Here is an 18364-nt window from a genome sequence, read left to right as displayed (position 1 = left end):
GCTGGTAGACACAAAGTACTGGAGTAACTCAGCGACACAGGCAGCGTGTCTGGAGAGAAGGAATGGGTGACGTTTCGGGTTGAGACCCTTCTTGAGATATATGCTGCCTGGTCCTGGTGGTCTATTCACTTTCAACAACATTCTAAGACTCTTAACAACTCCCCTTTAACTGTGTTAATCCCTACCCATGTTTCACATATTTTCTCCTTAACTGCAATATCAGCATCATTCCTCACTTTTGTGAAGGCAGATGTACCCACCCAATAGTCACCCACTTCCCCAGCTACCACAGACAACTTTGTCCTTAATAGACCCGTACCCAAGTTTAGAACATCGTCTATTTTATTTTTGTCCTTCAACAAACCAAGTATGTTCTTCCTATTGAGCACTGTTTAACTCAGGAAGTCACGATATTTTGCTATTTTATTGTCATTTTGGTTGTAAGCCGCTGTGAAGTCCGTCAAGCACAAAGTTAAATTGCTTTCAGTTCTATAAAATGACTGGAACCAAGTTTAAAACAAAAATCCTAATCAATTTTGTTCAATTATGGGTCATTGAAAGGATCTTCAGGTAAAGGTCTGTGGCTTTATGTATTCTCTCACTTTCTTTCATTAATGAATGCCCAGAGATGGTATTCTGACCTTGACATTGCTGTGCACAACCTCGTTACCAGTTTATCACAAGCAGTTTACACCTCTGCTTTGCCAACTGATGTTCTGTCATTCACATTCCATATGTGTATTTGTGTAACCATTCTGTCATTCACTTTCTTTTTATCCAAAGACGTACAGGTATGTAGGTTAATTGGCTGGGTAAATGTAAATATTGTCCCTAGTGGGTGTAGGATAGTGTTAATGTATGGGGATCGCTGGGCGGCACGGACTTGGTGGGCCGAAAAGGCCTGTTTCCGGCTGTATATATATGATATGATATGATATGATATACCCACTTCCTTGTGCCCCCTCCAAGTATATTACGCCAATCCATATCTAATTACTTTGCTTCCTATCTACAGATTCTGCCTTCTTTCTGATGTCTTTTATGCATTTTACTTTTTATTAAACCTATCTCTATCTCAAGAGTAAACTCCAACATTCTGTTTCTTTACCCAAGTCCACATCACCTGCAGAGGCTGATAACATACTAGGGCTAGAGAACAAAACTGGCCCTACAGTGCTTCCAACCTTAACTCTCAGCCACGTCTTAATTTCCACTGTTAATGTGAGAGATCTTTGTGCACAAAACCTGTTCTATTCCCCCCCCCCCCCCCCCCCCCGGATCACCAGCACTGCCCTGTTAGCTGCTTAAACGGGACAAATATTGAATCTGGCTCTTATTGTAATACAGGACTGTTGAGTAGGTGGTGTATTTGTGTGGCTGTTCACTGATTCAGACCCTCTCTGCGATTCCATCCTTCTGCTTTCACAAGATGTCGCCTGTATTTCGACCTGACTCTGCTCCTGACCAGTTGTGTTGCTTACAGATGAATTCCCTGAGACTCACCGATCCTATATTCAGCAGGACCACGAGGGAAGGTTCTACGAAGACTTTTATAAGTGAGTTTTCAATACGATTTACTTATTTCTCCCTGCCTTCCACTTTGCTGGTCATGTGGGTCGCTGTCTGGACTGCCCCTCAGCCTTCTGTCACAGCGTGATTGATGGGGTACCACTGGGATTAGTGCTATGATCCCAGCTATAATATATATTAGTCATTTACATGAGGGAATTAAATGTAGTATCACCAAATTTATGGACGTCATAAAATTGGCTTGGAGTATAAATTATGAAGAGGATGCAGGTGGACAGATCGAGAGGGGATGCTACTGGAGAGGATCTTATGGATTAGTCTACATGAGGGTCCTTGTAGAGTGCCTTGGAGGGGTCCACATCGACAGCAACCACTGCTCTACCCTCATCCATGAAATATGGATTGTTGTCTGTGGAGCATGAGAGGGTAAGGGGAGACTTGATAGAAGTACATCAAATTATGTCATAAAGTAGGATAAATAATCTGCCACAATGATCATTTACTAGAATAATCGCAGGAATGATTGTTAACATATGATGAGCGTTTGAAGGCACTGGGCCTGTGCTCGCTGGAGTTTAGAAGGATGAGGGGGACAGCTAACATCGAGGCCTTTGCGGCCTTTGCTGGAGACCGACTTAGAGCTGCATCGCGGGTGCCTGCGGACTTACCATCGTGGAGCCCGCGATCCCTTTGCCAGGGATCGACCTCTGAGCTCTACCGCGGGTGCCTGCGGACTTTAACATTGTGGAGCTTGCGGTCTCTGGTTAGAGACCGACATCGGGAACTCCAAGCCGCAGGAGCTTCGATCGCCCCGATGCGGGAGATTCGATCGCCCCGACGCGGGAGCTTCGATCGCCCCGACGGATGGTTCGACTGCCCCGACCACTGGAGAAAAATGAGGGAAAAAGATTAGACTTTATTGCCTTCCATCACAGTGAGGAATGTGGGGAATCCACTGTGGTGGATGTTTCTGTTAACTTTTATGTAGTTGTGTGTCTTGTTGCTTTTTTGGTATGGCTGTATGGTAATTCGCATATCACTGTACCTTAATTGGTATACATGACAATAAAAGACCTTTGAACCTTTGAGATTCTCTTAAATGTAAGATCCCCAATAAACAGGTGACAGAGGCACACCGTTTAATGTGGAGTTTTGAACGACTGCTGGTCTTGGTGCATAGACATTAGATATGGCTGAAGATACCTTGGAAGAACACAGCCTGGCTAAATGCTGTCCATTTGTTTGTTTTAACTGGATTTGTGTTTGTGCTGCAAATCTGCTTTTTATGAAAAGAATACGGTAATGAGCCTAAATTTGCAAAAAAGATCTCATAAACCAACAGTGTTGTTTTTGGTTTTGATTTTCTTTATTTGTTTACTAACCATTGCTGTTCCACTTTCTCAAGAGTTGTAGCCCAGAATGAAAGACGGGAAGAGTGGACATCACTGCTTACAACAATTAAAAAGCTCTTCATCCAGTACCCAGTGTTGGTGCGACTGCAAGAAGCAGGTAGTAATTTAAAGCGGGGACAATAAACTACGTAACTGCTGAATTAAATGGGAATATTTCTGGAGTGATCGGTCCAAGGATTCAAATCTTAAAACTGTATTTAGTTTAGTTTAGTTTAGAGATACAGCGCAGAAACAGGCCCTTCGGCCCACCAGGTCTGCGCCGACCAGCGATCCCTGCGTATTAACACTATCCTACACACATTAGGGACAATTTTTTAGATTTTACCAAGCCAATTAACCTACATACCTGTATGTCTTTGGAATGTGGGAGGAAACCGAAGATCTCGGAGAAAACCCACGCAGGTCACGGGGAGAATGTACAAACTCTGTACAGACAGCACCCGTAGTCAGGATCCAACCCGGGTCTCCGGCTCTGCATTCACTGTAAGGCGGCAACTCTACTGCTGCCCATAGAATACCCATGACCTCAACTCAGAATCAGTTTTCCATTTACTGCATAATTTGATAATTTCTCAGAAGTCCTTGCTTGCTTTACCTTTATCCTGTGAAGTTTTAGGAGAGACTTTTCATCAAAGCAACAGACTTCAGTATTGCGCTGTAATCATCTAGTTCTCCCAAAAGGCATTGAGCATTCCTAAGCAATATGTCGCCAGACTAGCTGAGGAATACAGCTTTTTGTTCACAGCCGCACCATCTTACTCAGCGCAAAAAGATGGCCTTCGTGCCTTGTTGCACTTGTGTGTTTTGCAGAGGCGATAGGTGAGCAGAGGCGAATGTGCACTACATGATTTCCAAGGCCAGGGAATGCTCAACCTTGCTGGAAATCTGAATGAGGCCATCAGTTTGTGCTGTTAACGGTCTCCCACCGGGAAGTGGATTAAAACACTGCTCAAGCCATTTCAGGTGAAGCTCCAGAGCAAGGAAGCATACCTTTACTCTGGGCAGTCACCAGTGTGCCATTAGCGTCTTAATGCTGAATGCGATTTCTGAATGCCTCTTCCACTTGTGCAGTTTTTACAGAGTGTGTTGACCAGCTGTTGCGGTTGGTGAAGAAACTGTAATAAATCAAAACCGTTTTCATTCTACTTCAGCTGTTCTTTCCTCCTCAGATGGCTTTCCACATGGACAAAACTCGACAGCAGCACAAGGAAACTACCTGGAAGCCATCAACCTCTCCTTTAATGGTGTGTTTTGTGCTGTTTGGCTTTTGTATGTGGGACCGAACAAGTAAAAGTGACTGAATAGGTCAATGAGTGAGGCATTTGAGGACCCAGTTAGACCAGGAATGCCCAGCTATTTATTGGTCTGTCCAGTTCGTGGCCAGTGGTCAGGGCCTCATTTACACAACACACTGGATTGGAGAGGGGGAAATGAGCCAGTAATCCCATCCCCTGATTACTATCAAGCGTTCTTCTACGAGAGTGAATTTGGGTGATGCTGGTTAGAGAGTGGTAATCATACACCACAGAATCAGGCCCTTCAGTCCACTGGGGTCATGCTGACCAATAAGCACCAATCTGTACTGCTGCACTAACTCCACTTTATGCATCTGTTTTAACAAGCTTCTCCTCACCCAGCAATCCCCCTCATTTCCCCTGCCATCAACCTGCACTTCAGCGTCAATTTACAGCAGCTCATCAGCCAACAAGTCGTTGACACATGGTAGTAAAGTGGAACACATGGGAAAAACGCCAAAAGTCACAAGAAAACCTGCAAACTTCACAGCCAGAGCAGTGGAGGTCAGGATCCAAATTGGGCGTCAGGATCTGTCAGGCAGCAGTTCTTAATTCTGCACCACTTTTGAGCCCAATTAGTAATGTCAAGTGGAATTTGGACCCACGCCCCCATCAAATGACTAGAAGACACTTGGTGGCAAGGATTACATGCCCTTTTGCCCCATCAAATGCCCTCGACCACTCGACTGTTGAATGGATTTCAGCACAGGTGTAATTCACAGACCGTAGCGATTTGACTGGCCTTAAATTAAGCATTAAACAAATTATTCATGTATCTGTGGTGTATAATTACAACTCTCTAACCAGCATCACCTCAGTTCTCTTAATTGTGGCTATTATAGGATGCAGAAAAATACTATTGTGAAAAAGCTGTGAAACAACTATGCATTTGCACCTTGCTGATGCCGCCTAAAGTGAACGTGATACATCGAGAAACAGCAAGCAACCAGTTGTAATTAGCACCAACCCCAGACCCTTCTGCTCCCACCCTCTCTTCCCCTCTCCACCATTACCACCCACCACTAATATGGGCATTCCCAAATCTTTGTGAACACATGCATTACTCCATAGTTTTTCTTTAGGAATTATATAGGCATATTTATTCCCGTGAAATTACCTCACAATTAATGTACTTTGAATCTGAACGTAGGGAGTTGAGATATTTTAATTGGACCTGGCAATGTTACGGAGTCACGGATTGGGAAGGCGTGTCAACCGCTGCTTCCTCTGAAGAATCTGTGGACAAACAAAGGTCTCTGTCTCCCCTCGCCCCTCTAACCAACTTTATGTGTGTAGAAGATTTATTTACAACAGTGCAACTATTTACTGGTAGCTACATCAGGTAACCTGGACTTGAAAGTGTGGGGTTTCCCTAATTTCTTTGCACCGAATTAGCGTAAAGTGTCAGTGTCTAAGATCAGCATGTCTGTTGCCCTCCCTTGACCACTGGCCCATTGACTTGCGTGTCTCTTCTGGATGTGCAGAATATAGGTGAAATTACCCACACCCTTTCCAGCAAGCACAAGATTTTTCCATGGTGCCAGGATATGTTCTGATTCTGGGTAACATAAACCACTATAGTAATGCAATGAACTGTCACCTTCAGTAAAGTAACAACACTCGAGCAATTGATTTAATGTGTTGTCATGTATATTTGTCTCAGGTTCCTGTTTTGTGGATTTTTAGTAAAACCTTTCCTCTCTGTTCATTTAGTGTTTGACAAGCATTACATAAACAGAAACTTTGACCGCACCGGGCAAATGTCTGTCGTTATCACGCCAGGGGTAGCTGTGTTCGAAGTTGACCGGCTGTTGATGATTCTTACCAAACAGCGGATGATCGACAACGGTGAGCTTTGGTCCCTGTGGAAGTTTGCGTTGCCTGTGACAGTGGCATGTTACATAATGGGAGCCAACAAAAGGAAATGGAAAGAGAAGACACCAGTGATCAAATTGACATTGGAAAATATCAAATTATCAGCTATTTTCATCTATGTTTTGCATTGTAAGCAGCAACAATTTGGTTTATATTCAGAATACAGAGCATTCCACTTGCTCTACTGCATACGTGGCACAGCAGCTTATGCAAATGCTGATTCCAGGATGCTTTGTCACCTGCTTTGGAAGCAGAGAAAACATTTGGCATAAAAGGAGGCCATTTAGCCAGCCCAGCAAGTGCTAGGGGGGGAAAAAAAGGTTCGTCCATCTAATCTCACCCTCAGCACTTGGTGGATGGCCCTGTGGCCACGACCCTTCAACACACATTCAAGGATATTTAAATGTGCTGGGGATTTTTGATCTGCCAACCTTTCAGGAGTGAATTTCTCATTTCCGCTCTAATCCTTCTATCAATGACTTAAAGTAATTCTACGATCCCGCTAAGGGAAGCACGCCTTACTGTTTACTCTGTCTCGGCTCCCCATGATTTTATACACCGCAGATAATTTTCCCCTCGGCATGCACTGTTCCAAATCAAATAACCCTCTCATCCAATCTTTCCATGTAACTTCAATTTTCCAGTCTTCATAACATCCTTGTACATCTTCCCTGCAACCATTCAATCAAAGCCATGACTTTGTGGTAATGTGGTGAGTACACTGTACTCAAGCTGCAGTCTAACAGATGTTGTCAACAGTTCTAGTATAACCTCCCTGCTCCTTTGTTCAAAACCTTGGCCAACGAAGGTCGGCCGTTTAATGACCTGTTTCATCTTTCATGGATCTATCTGTAGGCAAACACTCCAAGGATCCCTATCTCCATCCCTCTCAGTTTCCTCCCATTATTTGTATATCTTTTGCTTTGCAACTCCCCAAATATATCCTCTGGATTGCATTTCTTTTGCACTCATCTGCTCAACTGATCAGATCCTCTGTCTTCCTACCACCTAAAGGCTTCTTCTTACTGTCAATTTATCATTTACAAATATTTTTATCATGGTCTCTATACTTGTCTGGATAATTAATGTGCATTACAGATAGCAAGGGGCAGTGTACTGAGCACTGTGGAACTCACTGGGCCCAGCCTTATGATCCCTCACTCGTCCACCCTGACTCTTCATCTCTGCCACTAAGCCAAGTGTGGATCTAATTGTCCATTGTGTCGCTCCTTGGTTTTCTCACAGAATACTACAGTCTGCAAACTGAGTGAAGCTTTGTCCTCTACACGATTAGAATGCGGGGTTCCAGAGCGCAGTTCCACATTCGGCCACTGCGTGTCACTGTGTGTTGCTCGCCCAGTACTCCCTGCCATCCACATGACACATTGTGCTCTATGTTTTAGGGAGAATTGTGTTAGTCAGTTGATAGAGAATGTTTGGTATTTGCTCAGAGGTTTGGGAGAGATGTGTTAGTCAACCAATAGAGCATTTTTGGTGTTTACCCTTTTGATCGCTGATCCTTTTTGCTCACAGCTGTTATCTCTGCCTCACAGGTATTGGTGTTGACCTGGTGTGTATGGGCGAGCAGCCCCTTCATGCTGTGCCGTTATTTAAGGTGAGTCTGTGCTGGTCGTGGATTGTGTTTGGCTCCTGCCTGGGAACAAGTTGAGAACTGTTTCAACTTCTGCATGTGATCGGAACAGCTCGGCCAACTGTGGCGATTCTGGATGTTAGATTAATCATTCAATAGAATTCATGGATTACGTGACAAAATAAAGCCCGAAATTCAAGACGGTCATCAACCTCACTTATGCAGGTGGTCTGTCTCACCTGGAAGGTCAGTTACAATGATAATTAATCATGGGTCGGCAGTGTGGTCAGGGAATATAGATAAAAAGAAACATAGACAATAGACAATAGACGATAGGTGCAGGAGTAGGCCATTCGGCCCTTTGAGCCAGCACCGCCATTCAATGCGATCATGGCTGATCATTCTCAATGGGGACTGTTGTAGGGAAACATAGGAAGGCCAAGTGTCTGATACAATAGAAAACCACCCTGGAACATCTGAATGATGAGGAATGTATACTGTTTATACATTGGACGGTGGACAGTGGCCTTGCTATTGTGGGACGTTAGAGCTGCCTTCCATCCGGTCCAGTGTTAGAAATGTTAATCTTTGCTCCAGCATTGCAGGTTCACCAAGCCGCTCAGTATCACGTGCAATAGGGAGGCAATATTCACACTTTGCAAGTTCTCAAACCTTTCTCAGTTTCACAGGTGTCTGACTGCAAAGAAGTCCACCCATCATAATACAATTGGGTCCTCATGAACACTCAGCTCAGCGATTGTGGTGGATGCCCAGTAATCTCTCCAGTCTAGTTCAGTCATGTTTCAGTCTTTATATAGTGATTTATAAATGCTGGTGCTTCAGAGGACCTGGATCAAGAAGGGCTTGCTTTCTTTGGTCCTGAAATGTGCAGTTGTGCTGTTAATGGGTGTCAGACGTTTGCCTCGTACACGTGCTAGTGTTAACTCGAGCAGCCTGCTGAGATGCTGATTAGATCAGGGGGGGTGGTGGCCCTGTGTAACACCAGATCTCGTTCATGATGTTCATTCATGGGTCCATCCCTGGCCTTCCTGCCCAGGATGGTTAATGTTATCCTTCACTCAGCTCTGCAATATTCTCCCGGAATTTTCTGTGTTTATTTGGTGTGAAATATTTAAACTTCTCTCTTTTTAACAGCTGCACAATCGAAGTATCCCTGGAGATTCTCGGCTGGGTGATGACTACAACATTCCCCACTGGATAAACCACAGGTGGGTAGTTGACGCAGGTATACTTTCCTTGCCGCTAAATGGTTGTTGGTGTGACTGCAGCAAACTCAGCTGTAAAACAAACACTGCCAGTGCCTTGGCTCTGTTTAAGCTGTTCCTTTGTCAGAAGGTAAACGGTTGAAGGCCATGGATCCGGGTTCCACTGTGGAAAGTGGAGGCTGGGACTAGGGTCAGTGCTCAGTGCAGGACTGGGTACTGCACTGTCGAGGTGTATCTACCGATGGGATGATGAGCCAACACCATTTCTGCTTCCTTGGGTAAAACGTATTAAAAAAAAGTTTGACAAAATATAAATGAAAGCAGGAATCCTCCCTAGAGCCCTCAATCAACATTGCATGGATTAACAACCAATGTTGTTTGCCTTGATGTAGGTGCAAATTTGCTGTACATGAATAAGTTCCTGTAAATCACCCATTCTTGTGGTAACCACACTTCGAATATGTTCTGTGCACTGGAACATGAAGATTCTAAACAAGAAAACTCCTCCTTGCTGTCTCTTTCTCTGAGCCATTCAGCGGAAGTACAGAGAATCTGCCTGCTGTTGGCAGCATTCCCTGAAGGCTGTGTGGGACGTTTCCCTCCCCAGCACACCCATGGTACTGTGTGTGCTCACCTAACCCGCCCGGCATCAACATCAGGGGAGAGGGTCACCAGGTTTAACGTTCCCACCACTCTGCCACAGCATCGGTGAAGTGTGATCGTTACATTGGAATAGGGGTGGTGCACACATCTGGAATAAAGGTGAAATGTAGTTGGTAGGGATGGGGGAGATTATGTGGATCTGGAGCGTAGCCAGTAAAGGTGCGGGGATGGAAGGCGAGCAGGTTCATGGGCCTGCAGTCCAGCTGTTTTGGAGTCAACAATCTATTCCATGTTGGATCAAGACTCAGAAACCCTAGGTGGCTGAGATCCTTGTTTATTTTTGCCTAACCCACCAAAGTTCCATGATTTTGTATGTCTTTTGTCAAACCTGCCTTTAACCCCCAAGGTAATAGCACCTGTACGGTGCTTTTTGGCTTTTTATTGCTACTGGGTTTTAACTGGGGGTGTGGAGAGGGAGGGGCGAGTTCAAGGGAGGTGAAGGAACAGTAAAATATGGGAGAAGTACAGAGAGAGTGGCATGTGGAAAGGCAGAGATGAGAGTCGACAACAGAGGTGGGGATTGAGGTGGTTCTCAGTTAAATTCAAACTAAACCTGCAGTGAAAAACTTGACACTGTTTGCCATTTATAATGTAAGCATTTGGGGATTTTGTTTGTTGGTTTTGATCATACAAGCAAAGTGTATCTTTTTGGAAGTTTCTTTGTGGACTGACTTGGTTTCTTCTGTTTATTTACAGCTTCTACACGTCCAAGAGTCAGTTATATTGTGATGGCTTCATTCCTCGCATTAAACTTGCAGCAAGGAAAGTGAGTTGTGGATAGATTGAGGCTGAAATGCAAATGCTGTTACAAAATGTGAGGCATTGGGTATTAACGTTAATGAGAGCTCCTCAGGGGCACACGTTGTTTAATTTACAATTAATGGCATGACTCTTAACAGCACCGATATGCAGAGGGATCTTGTGTTCCAAGTCCATTACTCCCTGGAACTGGCAACACAAGTAGGTAGAGTGGTAAAGAAGGCGTGTGGATGGGGCATTGAGTCAGGAAGGTCATGATACAGCTTTATAGGATTTTGGTTCGACTGCATTTGAAGTATTGCGCACAGTTATGGTCACCCTTCTACAGGAAGGATGTGGAGGCTTTGGAAAGGGTACAGATGTGGTTTACTTGAATGATGCCTGGATTAGGGGGTATTAATTACAGGGAGAGGTTGAACAGAAGTGGATTGTTTTCTCTGGGGCACCAGAGGTTGCAAGGAGACCTGATAGAAGTATATAAAATTATGAGAGGCATAGATAGGGTAGACAGTCTCAACCTTTTCCCCAGGATGAAAATGTAACATATTAGATGGCATTGCTTTAAGGTGAGTGGGGCAAGGTTTAAAGGTCGTATGTGGTGCAGGTTTTATTGACACAGAGAGTGGTGAGTGCCTGAACTGTGCTGCCTGGGGCAGTGGGTGAGGCACATATGATAGTGGTATTCAAGAGTCTTTTGGATAGGCATATTGATAAGCCAAGAATGGAGGGATTTAAATTATTTGCAGGCAGGTAAGATTTGGTCTTGGCATCATTTTCAGTAACGACATTGTGGGCCAAAGAGCTTGTTCCTGTGCTGTACTGTTCTATTTTCTATAACAGTGGAGTTTGAGAGGGAATAGTTGATCACAATGGCTTAAATAAGACGGGACTGGCATGTACTGTGTGTGGCCTGGATATTCAAGTTCAGTGACAGGCCTGAATTGGAGAAGCTGAACCAAGCCAGGCAGCAGTTCATGCCCATTCTCAGCCAAGAGCAGCTTCAGCCAGGTTCCCCACCTGCTGTTAGGCCCTTACTTCAGGAAAGTGTGTGTTGCCGTAGGGGTGAGACTGAGTTCCCTTCATTAACGGGAATTTCAGGTGTGCCGTCAATGTAAGTGGTTCTAGGTGTGTCGCTGGTATGAAGAGTTTGTTGTTCTGATGGTTGAGTCTCCCTGCAACCTAAAAGTTTGCCCTTGGTCCTTTTCCTTCCCTTGGTTGCAAAAAGAGTCATCAGATTTTTTTAAAATAGCATTTTAAGATCTACGTGTGTGTCGTGAAGTCATTACCCTCCTGAGATATTCCTACCCCTTCCCCCAGTCTACGAGCCCCACTCCCCCCTCTTTGGTTTGGGACCTCCTATCTGATGTTTCTGTTCCAAGGTTGTTCTTTTAAAGAGGATGTTTCAAGATGTGGGTTTTAATTCCAGTTTGCATGGTCATTATATTTAAGTCTCCTGCATCAGAATGATTTCACTCAAGGCCTGTTCTGTTTCTCCAGACACCCACAGAGAGAAGCAAAACTAATCGAGATAACAGTAAGTACTTGCAACATCTCTCACTCGTGCGTTGCCATGGAGACTAGCCCCATAGTGAAGGAAATGTCGGACCCTGTCAGTGATGTACTTGGCAAAACTGGGCCTGTTGCAAAATGGTCGTGATCAGTTGGTGGTTTTGTTCCCTTACATCTGCTGCTGTCTCCTGATAGTCAGGTACCTGCTGCCTTTAAATGAATTGGTAATGAGTAACGCTGGAGAGATTCAGTAAAAGCTGGAAAATTCAGCTGCACTCCGCCAGTTAAGACCAGGACTCCCAACTCCAGCCAAAATATTCCTGGAGATTCTGCCACATGAAGCAGCACCAAAACCATCCCATCCTCCCGCTCCAACTGTGAAGGCTACAGACTGTTTTTGGCCCAATTGCATTTATTTTGAGTAAAAGCAGAAAAACTAGGTATCGCCCAGCAGGTCAGGTAGTGTCCGTCGGAAGGGAAACTGATCACATTTTGGGTAACCTCTCATCAGAACTGTGGATTAACCTTGACCATTGGTGAAACATAGTTTATATGCGTGGCTTTCTCCAGGGTTGCTCACAGCAGGGCTCGTGGGTTGATCCCCAGTCCCTGGTGTTTGCGGGCAGGTCTGAGGGGAGTGCCAACCCTGTGTGAGCCCGGTCTCCCCAGTCCATGGTTGCTCCGGGCTGGGATGGGACAGGACAGAGTGGACGGCCATACAGTAGAGTCAGCTGGCAGGTGGGGATTGGCCTCAGCACCCATTGGCCTGGGAGCACAGGTGGAGGCCATTGGGCCCATCGTATTAAGCCTGACCACACTTCCCAATTCTTGGTTTGTAAACTTAACGCAGTATTATGTGCTCCATCAAAGAATTCCAAATGAGATGAGGGTTTCTGCTTCCAGCTCCGTCAAGAGGGACATAAGCTCCTCTTCACACATCCTTCCATTGATTATCTGAAATCTGTATGGTCCAAGTGTTGATTGCTGGCTGTCACTCTGTCTTGTCCCCTGTCTTCAGTAGACACCAACCTTTACCTCAGTCTCCATGTCCATGAACCCAAGAGTTGCTTCTATTCTGTGACCCCCACACCAGCCGTGTCGGCCCTGCACTTCTCTGCTGTGAAGCTGGTAATGAACCCACTGATCTTTCAGGGATTCACTGGAAGGGAAGCAAATCTTCACCATGGTAGCTTTAGGGAGCTGAAGGTTGGTTCTGATAACAGTCACTGAGCTGAGTTTTTAGCTCTGCCTTCTCCCCGCAGCTGCTGCCTGATCTGCTGCCCTTCCCCTCCTTGGTGCAACCACCTGTTGTGCTGCTGTTGGGTGTCTCAGAGCAGCTCTTTAGAGGCAGCACCTTGAACAGGTGCCCCATACAACTAATGCTCTCCCTCCAGTCTCCATACCTGTGAACAGGCCTTCCCTGTGCTGCCGCAAAGTCAGAAGCCCCAACGTGTGGAGCAGCCTGGTGAAGGATGAGCTGTTCAACGTGAAACATTCACTGCTTGTAGCTGGAGGGGAACGATCAGTCTCCCTCAGTCTGCTGACAAAGTGGGAGGGGTAAATAGGGGAAATAACCGATGGGGAGTTAAAACCATTTATTGTGAATCAAGAGATGAGAGACTGCAGAAAATGGAATCTGGAGTACCAAACATCTTCCGGAGGAACTCAGCGGGTCGAGCAGCATCAGTGGGTGGACATTAATTGTCAATGTTTTGGGTCACAGTAAAAGACAAAATGCTTGAGTAATCCAGCATCTGTGGAGATAGTGGGGCGGTGACATCTTAGGTGTCAGACCATGATGGTCTACAGTGTTGTTTGCTTTCACGGACTGTGTGCAAACAATTGCTTCCCTTGTGAATCAAGAATGTGAAAGATGCTTTGATAGGATGAGGCATTGTGTGAATGGCTGCCATCTTGGATATCCTTAAAATAGAATGAGTGAAAATCCCAACCTTAAATGTAATACAGAGCTTTAATGGATTTCAATGATTTGGAATGAATGAAGTGTTAGGTAATTCGTTGTCTCGGTTGATAGTTTGGCCAAGAGGATTTAGAAGCAATATGAAACTAGAACAATGGCAGTGTTGTCCGACATCCATTAAAACTCTGTGTTGTTAGGCATATATTGGATGGTGGCGACTCTGTGAGGGATGATAGTGAGGTTCTGCAGTCGTTGAAGGAAAGAACCATGGATGTTCATCATCCTGCCCTTGCACATTCTGCTTTGCTTCATCTTTAGCCATTGGTGCCAGCAGCCCAAAGGAGTCAGAGAACAACCTCCCGATCCAGGTGGATTACGATGGGTACGATGGCCAGGTATTCCGGTTACCAGGGCCATCTCGTGCCCAAAGGCCCACTTCCTTCAGGTGAATTTTACGACTGTTGCTCGACTTTGTTTCCTTGTGACCATACGACCCTTCCTGGAATCGTATTTTAGAGTTATAGTCATACAGCACGGAAACAGGCCCCTTGGCCCAGCTTTCCCAAGCCAACCAAGATGTCCCACCTACGCTAGTCCTACCTGCTCACGTTTGGCCCATATCCCTCTTAACCTTACCCATCCATGTATCTGTCCAATTTTCTTTTAAGTGTTGTAATGGTACCTGCCTCAACTACCTCCTCTGGCTGCTCATTCCGTATACCCACCGCCCTCTGGTGGAAAAAGTTGCCCCTCGGGTTCCTATTAGATCTTTCTCCTCTCAGCTTAAACCCATGTCCACTGGTTCTTGATTTCCCTACTCTAGGTAAAAGACTGTGCATTCACCCTATCTAATCCCTTCCTGATTATATACACCTCTATAAGATCACCGCTTTGTCTCCTGTACTCCATGAAATAAAATGCTTTGTGTTCAGGATATTATTCTATTATGAAAGGACTGTTCCTGAGTTCTTTCATTGATTTGACAGGTTATATATATCACTGTTCAACCCCCACCCCATTCCCCCCAACACAAATGTGCACGTTGGTAACTATTGAGATTTTGAAACATACTGGAGAGCAGAGTGGCTCCAGTTGCTTGCTTTCCACCTCTTGATCAAACTGACATGCGCGTGCAGCAGTTCTGCAGAATGACCGGCATTTTATGTCTCTGATCCTAGGCCTGTACGCGAGAGTCACACCAGAAAGAGTTCCAGCTCCTTTGACGTTTCGAACAGCCCGCCCCACCACCGAGGGACCCTGCCCCTGGAGGAGGTCCGGAGCCAGGCCTCAGATGACAGCTCCTTGGGAAAGATTTCAAACATCCTCCTGATCCCACGGCCCCACCTCCACCAGTATGAAGTCAGCAGCTCTCTGGGTTACACCAGCACCAGGGGTGAGGAGCACGCTAGGATTTCTACCATTTTATTTTCAGTGTGGCTTTCCGCCGTGCCCTTCAGGTCCAGCTGAGAGGGATGATGACTACTTTGGTCATTATTGTGCCTGTTCTTTGAGGTGTAGTCCCAAGACTGAACTGGGTACGTCTCCCAGCACTGACAATAACGACAATCATTCTCATTTGTATAACAGTTTTAACGTAGCAAAACGTCCTGGTGAATGTGGAGACTACAGTTGCTGGAATGTAGAGCAACAAGCTATCTACTGGAATATTTCATGGGGTTAGGCAGCATCTGAGGAGGGAAAGGAACTGTTGATATTTCCGGTTGAAACCCGACATTGAACGGTCATATCAACACTGGATTCATGATAAATGGTTTTGATTCAAAACATCAATAGTTCCTTTCCCCTGTAAATGCTGCTCAATCCCCTGAGTTCCTTGAGCAGATTGTTTGTGGTCCTGGTGAATGTCCCAAGATTATTCCAGACCTGCCTTTTAGCCCTGGCAAATGTCAGGATGTTGTTGAAAGGGCAGCTTGGAGTTCTCCACCCTGAGATTCATTAGTTAGTTAGGTGGCATGATGTGGTGTATTGTCCTGACTCCACACTACAGCTTCTGCCATTTGGTATATACCTTCTGGTCCTGATATCAGGATCTGTACTACAGAGTTGTTGACTGCTGTACGTGGACCTGTGCTCTGACATGTGGGTCATCCTTGAGATTGCTGACTCAGGAAACCCAGCACAATAGTACTAGGGTGGCACGATAGCGCAGCGGTAGAGTTGCCGCCTTTCAGCGCCAGAGACCACAGTTCGATCCTGACTGTGGGTGCTGTTAGTATGGAATTTGTACATTCTCCCAGTGACCACGTGCGTTTTCTCCAGGAGATCCCGTTTCCTTCCACACTCCAAAGACGTACAGGTTTGTAGGTTAATTGACTTCTGTAAAAATTGTAAATTGTCCTTGGTGTGTAGTAGGACAGTGCTAGTGTACGGGGATCGCTGGTCGGCTCGGACTGTGGGCTGAAGGGCTTGTTTCCGCGCTGTACCTCTGAAATAAAATAAACTAAGTAGCACCTGATGTGTAACAACAGACAATAGGTGCAGGAATAGGCCATTCGGCCCTTCGAGCCAGCACCGCCATTCAATGTGATCATGGCTGATCATTCTCAATCAGTACCCCGTTCCTGCCTTCTCCCCATACCCCCTGACTCCGCTATCCTTAAGAGCTCTATCTAGCTCTCTCTTGAATGCATTCAGAGAATTGGCCTCCACTGCTTTCTGAGGCAGAGAATTCCACAGATTCACAACTCTCTGACTGAAAAAGTTTTTCCTCATCTCCGTTCTAAATGGCCTACCCCTTATTCTTAAACTGTGGCCCCTGGTTCTGGACTCCCCCAACATTGGGAACATGTTTCCTGCCTCTAATGTGTCCAACCCCTTAATAATCACATACCTTTCGATATGATCCCCTCTCATCCTTCTAAATTCCAGTGTATACAAGCCTAGTCGTTCCAGTCTTTCAACATATGACAGTCCCGCCGTTCCGGGAATTAACCTAGTAAACCTACGCTGCACGCCCTCAATAGCAAGAATATCCTTCCTCAAATATTGTTGTGTGACATCAGGAAGTGGCAGACCAGCGTCAGCTGAGATTTCTGATAGCGGGGATTTTGGTTAAAAGTTCCTGCTGAACCTAATCCTTCTGCTGTTTCCAACCTGGATGTTGCAGATATCCTGGAGCGAATGATCGACTCACAGCAGCGGGACTCCAGTGCTCCAGGGCGTTTCCACGTGGGCAGCGCTGAGTCCATGCTGCATATACGGCCCGGCGGGTACACCCCCCAGCGGGCACTCATCAACCCATTCGCACCTTCGCGGATGCCCATGAAGCTGACGTCCAACCGGAGGAGGTGGATGCACACGTTCCCTGTGGGTATGTGAGCAGGCTGGCACCTCATTACGCACAGTACGACACTGAAAGGGAAAGCCTGCTGGTCGCTTTGCTCATGGCTCGGTTGCTCCAAGTGCTGCTTGGGTTAACGGCAAAGAATGATCCAAAGCCCTTGCACCAACAAGGTTTCACGACCGCAATTTGCAGAATAGGAAGACCATGCCAACGGGTGATGTTCACTGATGACGGGACAGGGAAGGTAAGTGGGAGCAGAAGGGGACGGAGTGGATGATCATGGGCAGGTCTGGTCCCGGGGGTGCAGCGGTAGAGTTGCAGCCTTACAGCACCAGAGACTGGTTTGATCTCGACTGCGGGTGCTGTCTGTACGGAGTTTGTATGTTCCCCCGGTGACCGCGTGGGTTTTCTTCGAGATCTTCGGTTACCTCCCACACTCCAAAGACGTACAGGTTTGTAGGTTAATTGGATTGGTATAAACGTAAATTGTCCCTAGTGTGTGTAGGATAGTGTTAATGTGCGGGGATCGCAGGTTAATGTGCGGGGATCGCAGGTCAGTGCGGTCTCGGTGGGCTGAAGGGCCTGTTTCCACGCTGTAGCTCTAAACTAAACTAAACCAAACCAGTTGTGTAGCTGAGTCTACTGCAGTTCACTGTGGGGCTCGAGGGGAGTGAACAGCGGACACTTACTGTGATGTTCACAGTCATGTACAATGCTGGCCCTCGGCCTGAGCCACATTGAAGGCATTGGTGCACTCACTCCTGCTTGGAGCTCATATTAAAATGTATTTCAAGAAGAATCAATGGTTAGAGAAAGTCATTCTTCTGTTAGTTATCATTATTAGTTGAACATGACAGCTGCAGGAATGAATCATTGACCAGACCTGCCCAAATCCATCCACTCCCTCCCCTTCTGCTCCCACTTTCCTTCCCAGATCCATCATCAGCGAAAGGTACCAGTTCGCTTGGTCTTTCCACTCTGCAAGTTTCAGTTCTGAGAATCTAATGGGGAATCGTCAGCAAGCAAAGCAAATCTGTGATTGGCTCAGTTACTGGTGGGTGAGCAATCAGGGGTGCTGTGTCCTGGACAAAAGCAAGTCCTGCTTAGCCTCCAATGTGCACTCATAGTTGTTGCAGCTAGATTGGAAATCCCACGGTAAAAAAGGGGGCTTGATGGTCAGTATGGTCGTGCTGGGCCCTCTCCCTCTCCATCTGCTCTGCTACCTGGACTAACGTGCTTTCTCTCTATTGATGAAGGATCTTTTTTGTTTCTCCTTCAA

General features: G+C 46.0%; 1 protein-coding gene across 8 annotated transcripts in view; it reads left to right on the top strand.

The window, feature by feature from the left end:
• depdc5 (DEP domain containing 5, GATOR1 subcomplex subunit) overlaps positions 1 to 18364 on the top strand; it is an 84236-nt gene that overhangs the window by 16044 nt on the left and 49828 nt on the right. For 7 of the 8 annotated variants that reach the window (XM_078421296.1, XM_078421293.1, XM_078421292.1 and 4 more), the window contains exons 11-21: positions 1484 to 1556; positions 2936 to 3039; positions 4112 to 4186; positions 5951 to 6085; positions 7666 to 7727; positions 8859 to 8932; positions 10289 to 10358; positions 11849 to 11885; positions 14100 to 14226; positions 14960 to 15174; positions 16909 to 17112. In XM_078421296.1, the coding sequence (XP_078277422.1) occupies positions 1484 to 1556; positions 2936 to 3039; positions 4112 to 4186; positions 5951 to 6085; positions 7666 to 7727; positions 8859 to 8932; positions 10289 to 10358; positions 11849 to 11885; positions 14100 to 14226; positions 14960 to 15174; positions 16909 to 17112 (1176 nt within the window). The remainder of the gene's footprint in view (positions 1 to 1483; positions 1557 to 2935; positions 3040 to 4111; positions 4187 to 5950; positions 6086 to 7665; positions 7728 to 8858; positions 8933 to 10288; positions 10359 to 11848; positions 11886 to 14099; positions 14227 to 14959; positions 15175 to 16908; positions 17113 to 18364) is intronic. The other variant, XM_078421298.1, reaches the window with a different exon arrangement.

This window comes from Rhinoraja longicauda, chromosome 25 (assembly GCF_053455715.1).
Source record: "Rhinoraja longicauda isolate Sanriku21f chromosome 25, sRhiLon1.1, whole genome shotgun sequence".
NCBI lineage: Eukaryota > Metazoa > Chordata > Chondrichthyes > Rajiformes > Arhynchobatidae > Rhinoraja > Rhinoraja longicauda.
The sequence above is the reverse complement of the archived record's forward strand: the minus strand, read 5'-3'. Positions and strand labels throughout refer to the sequence as shown.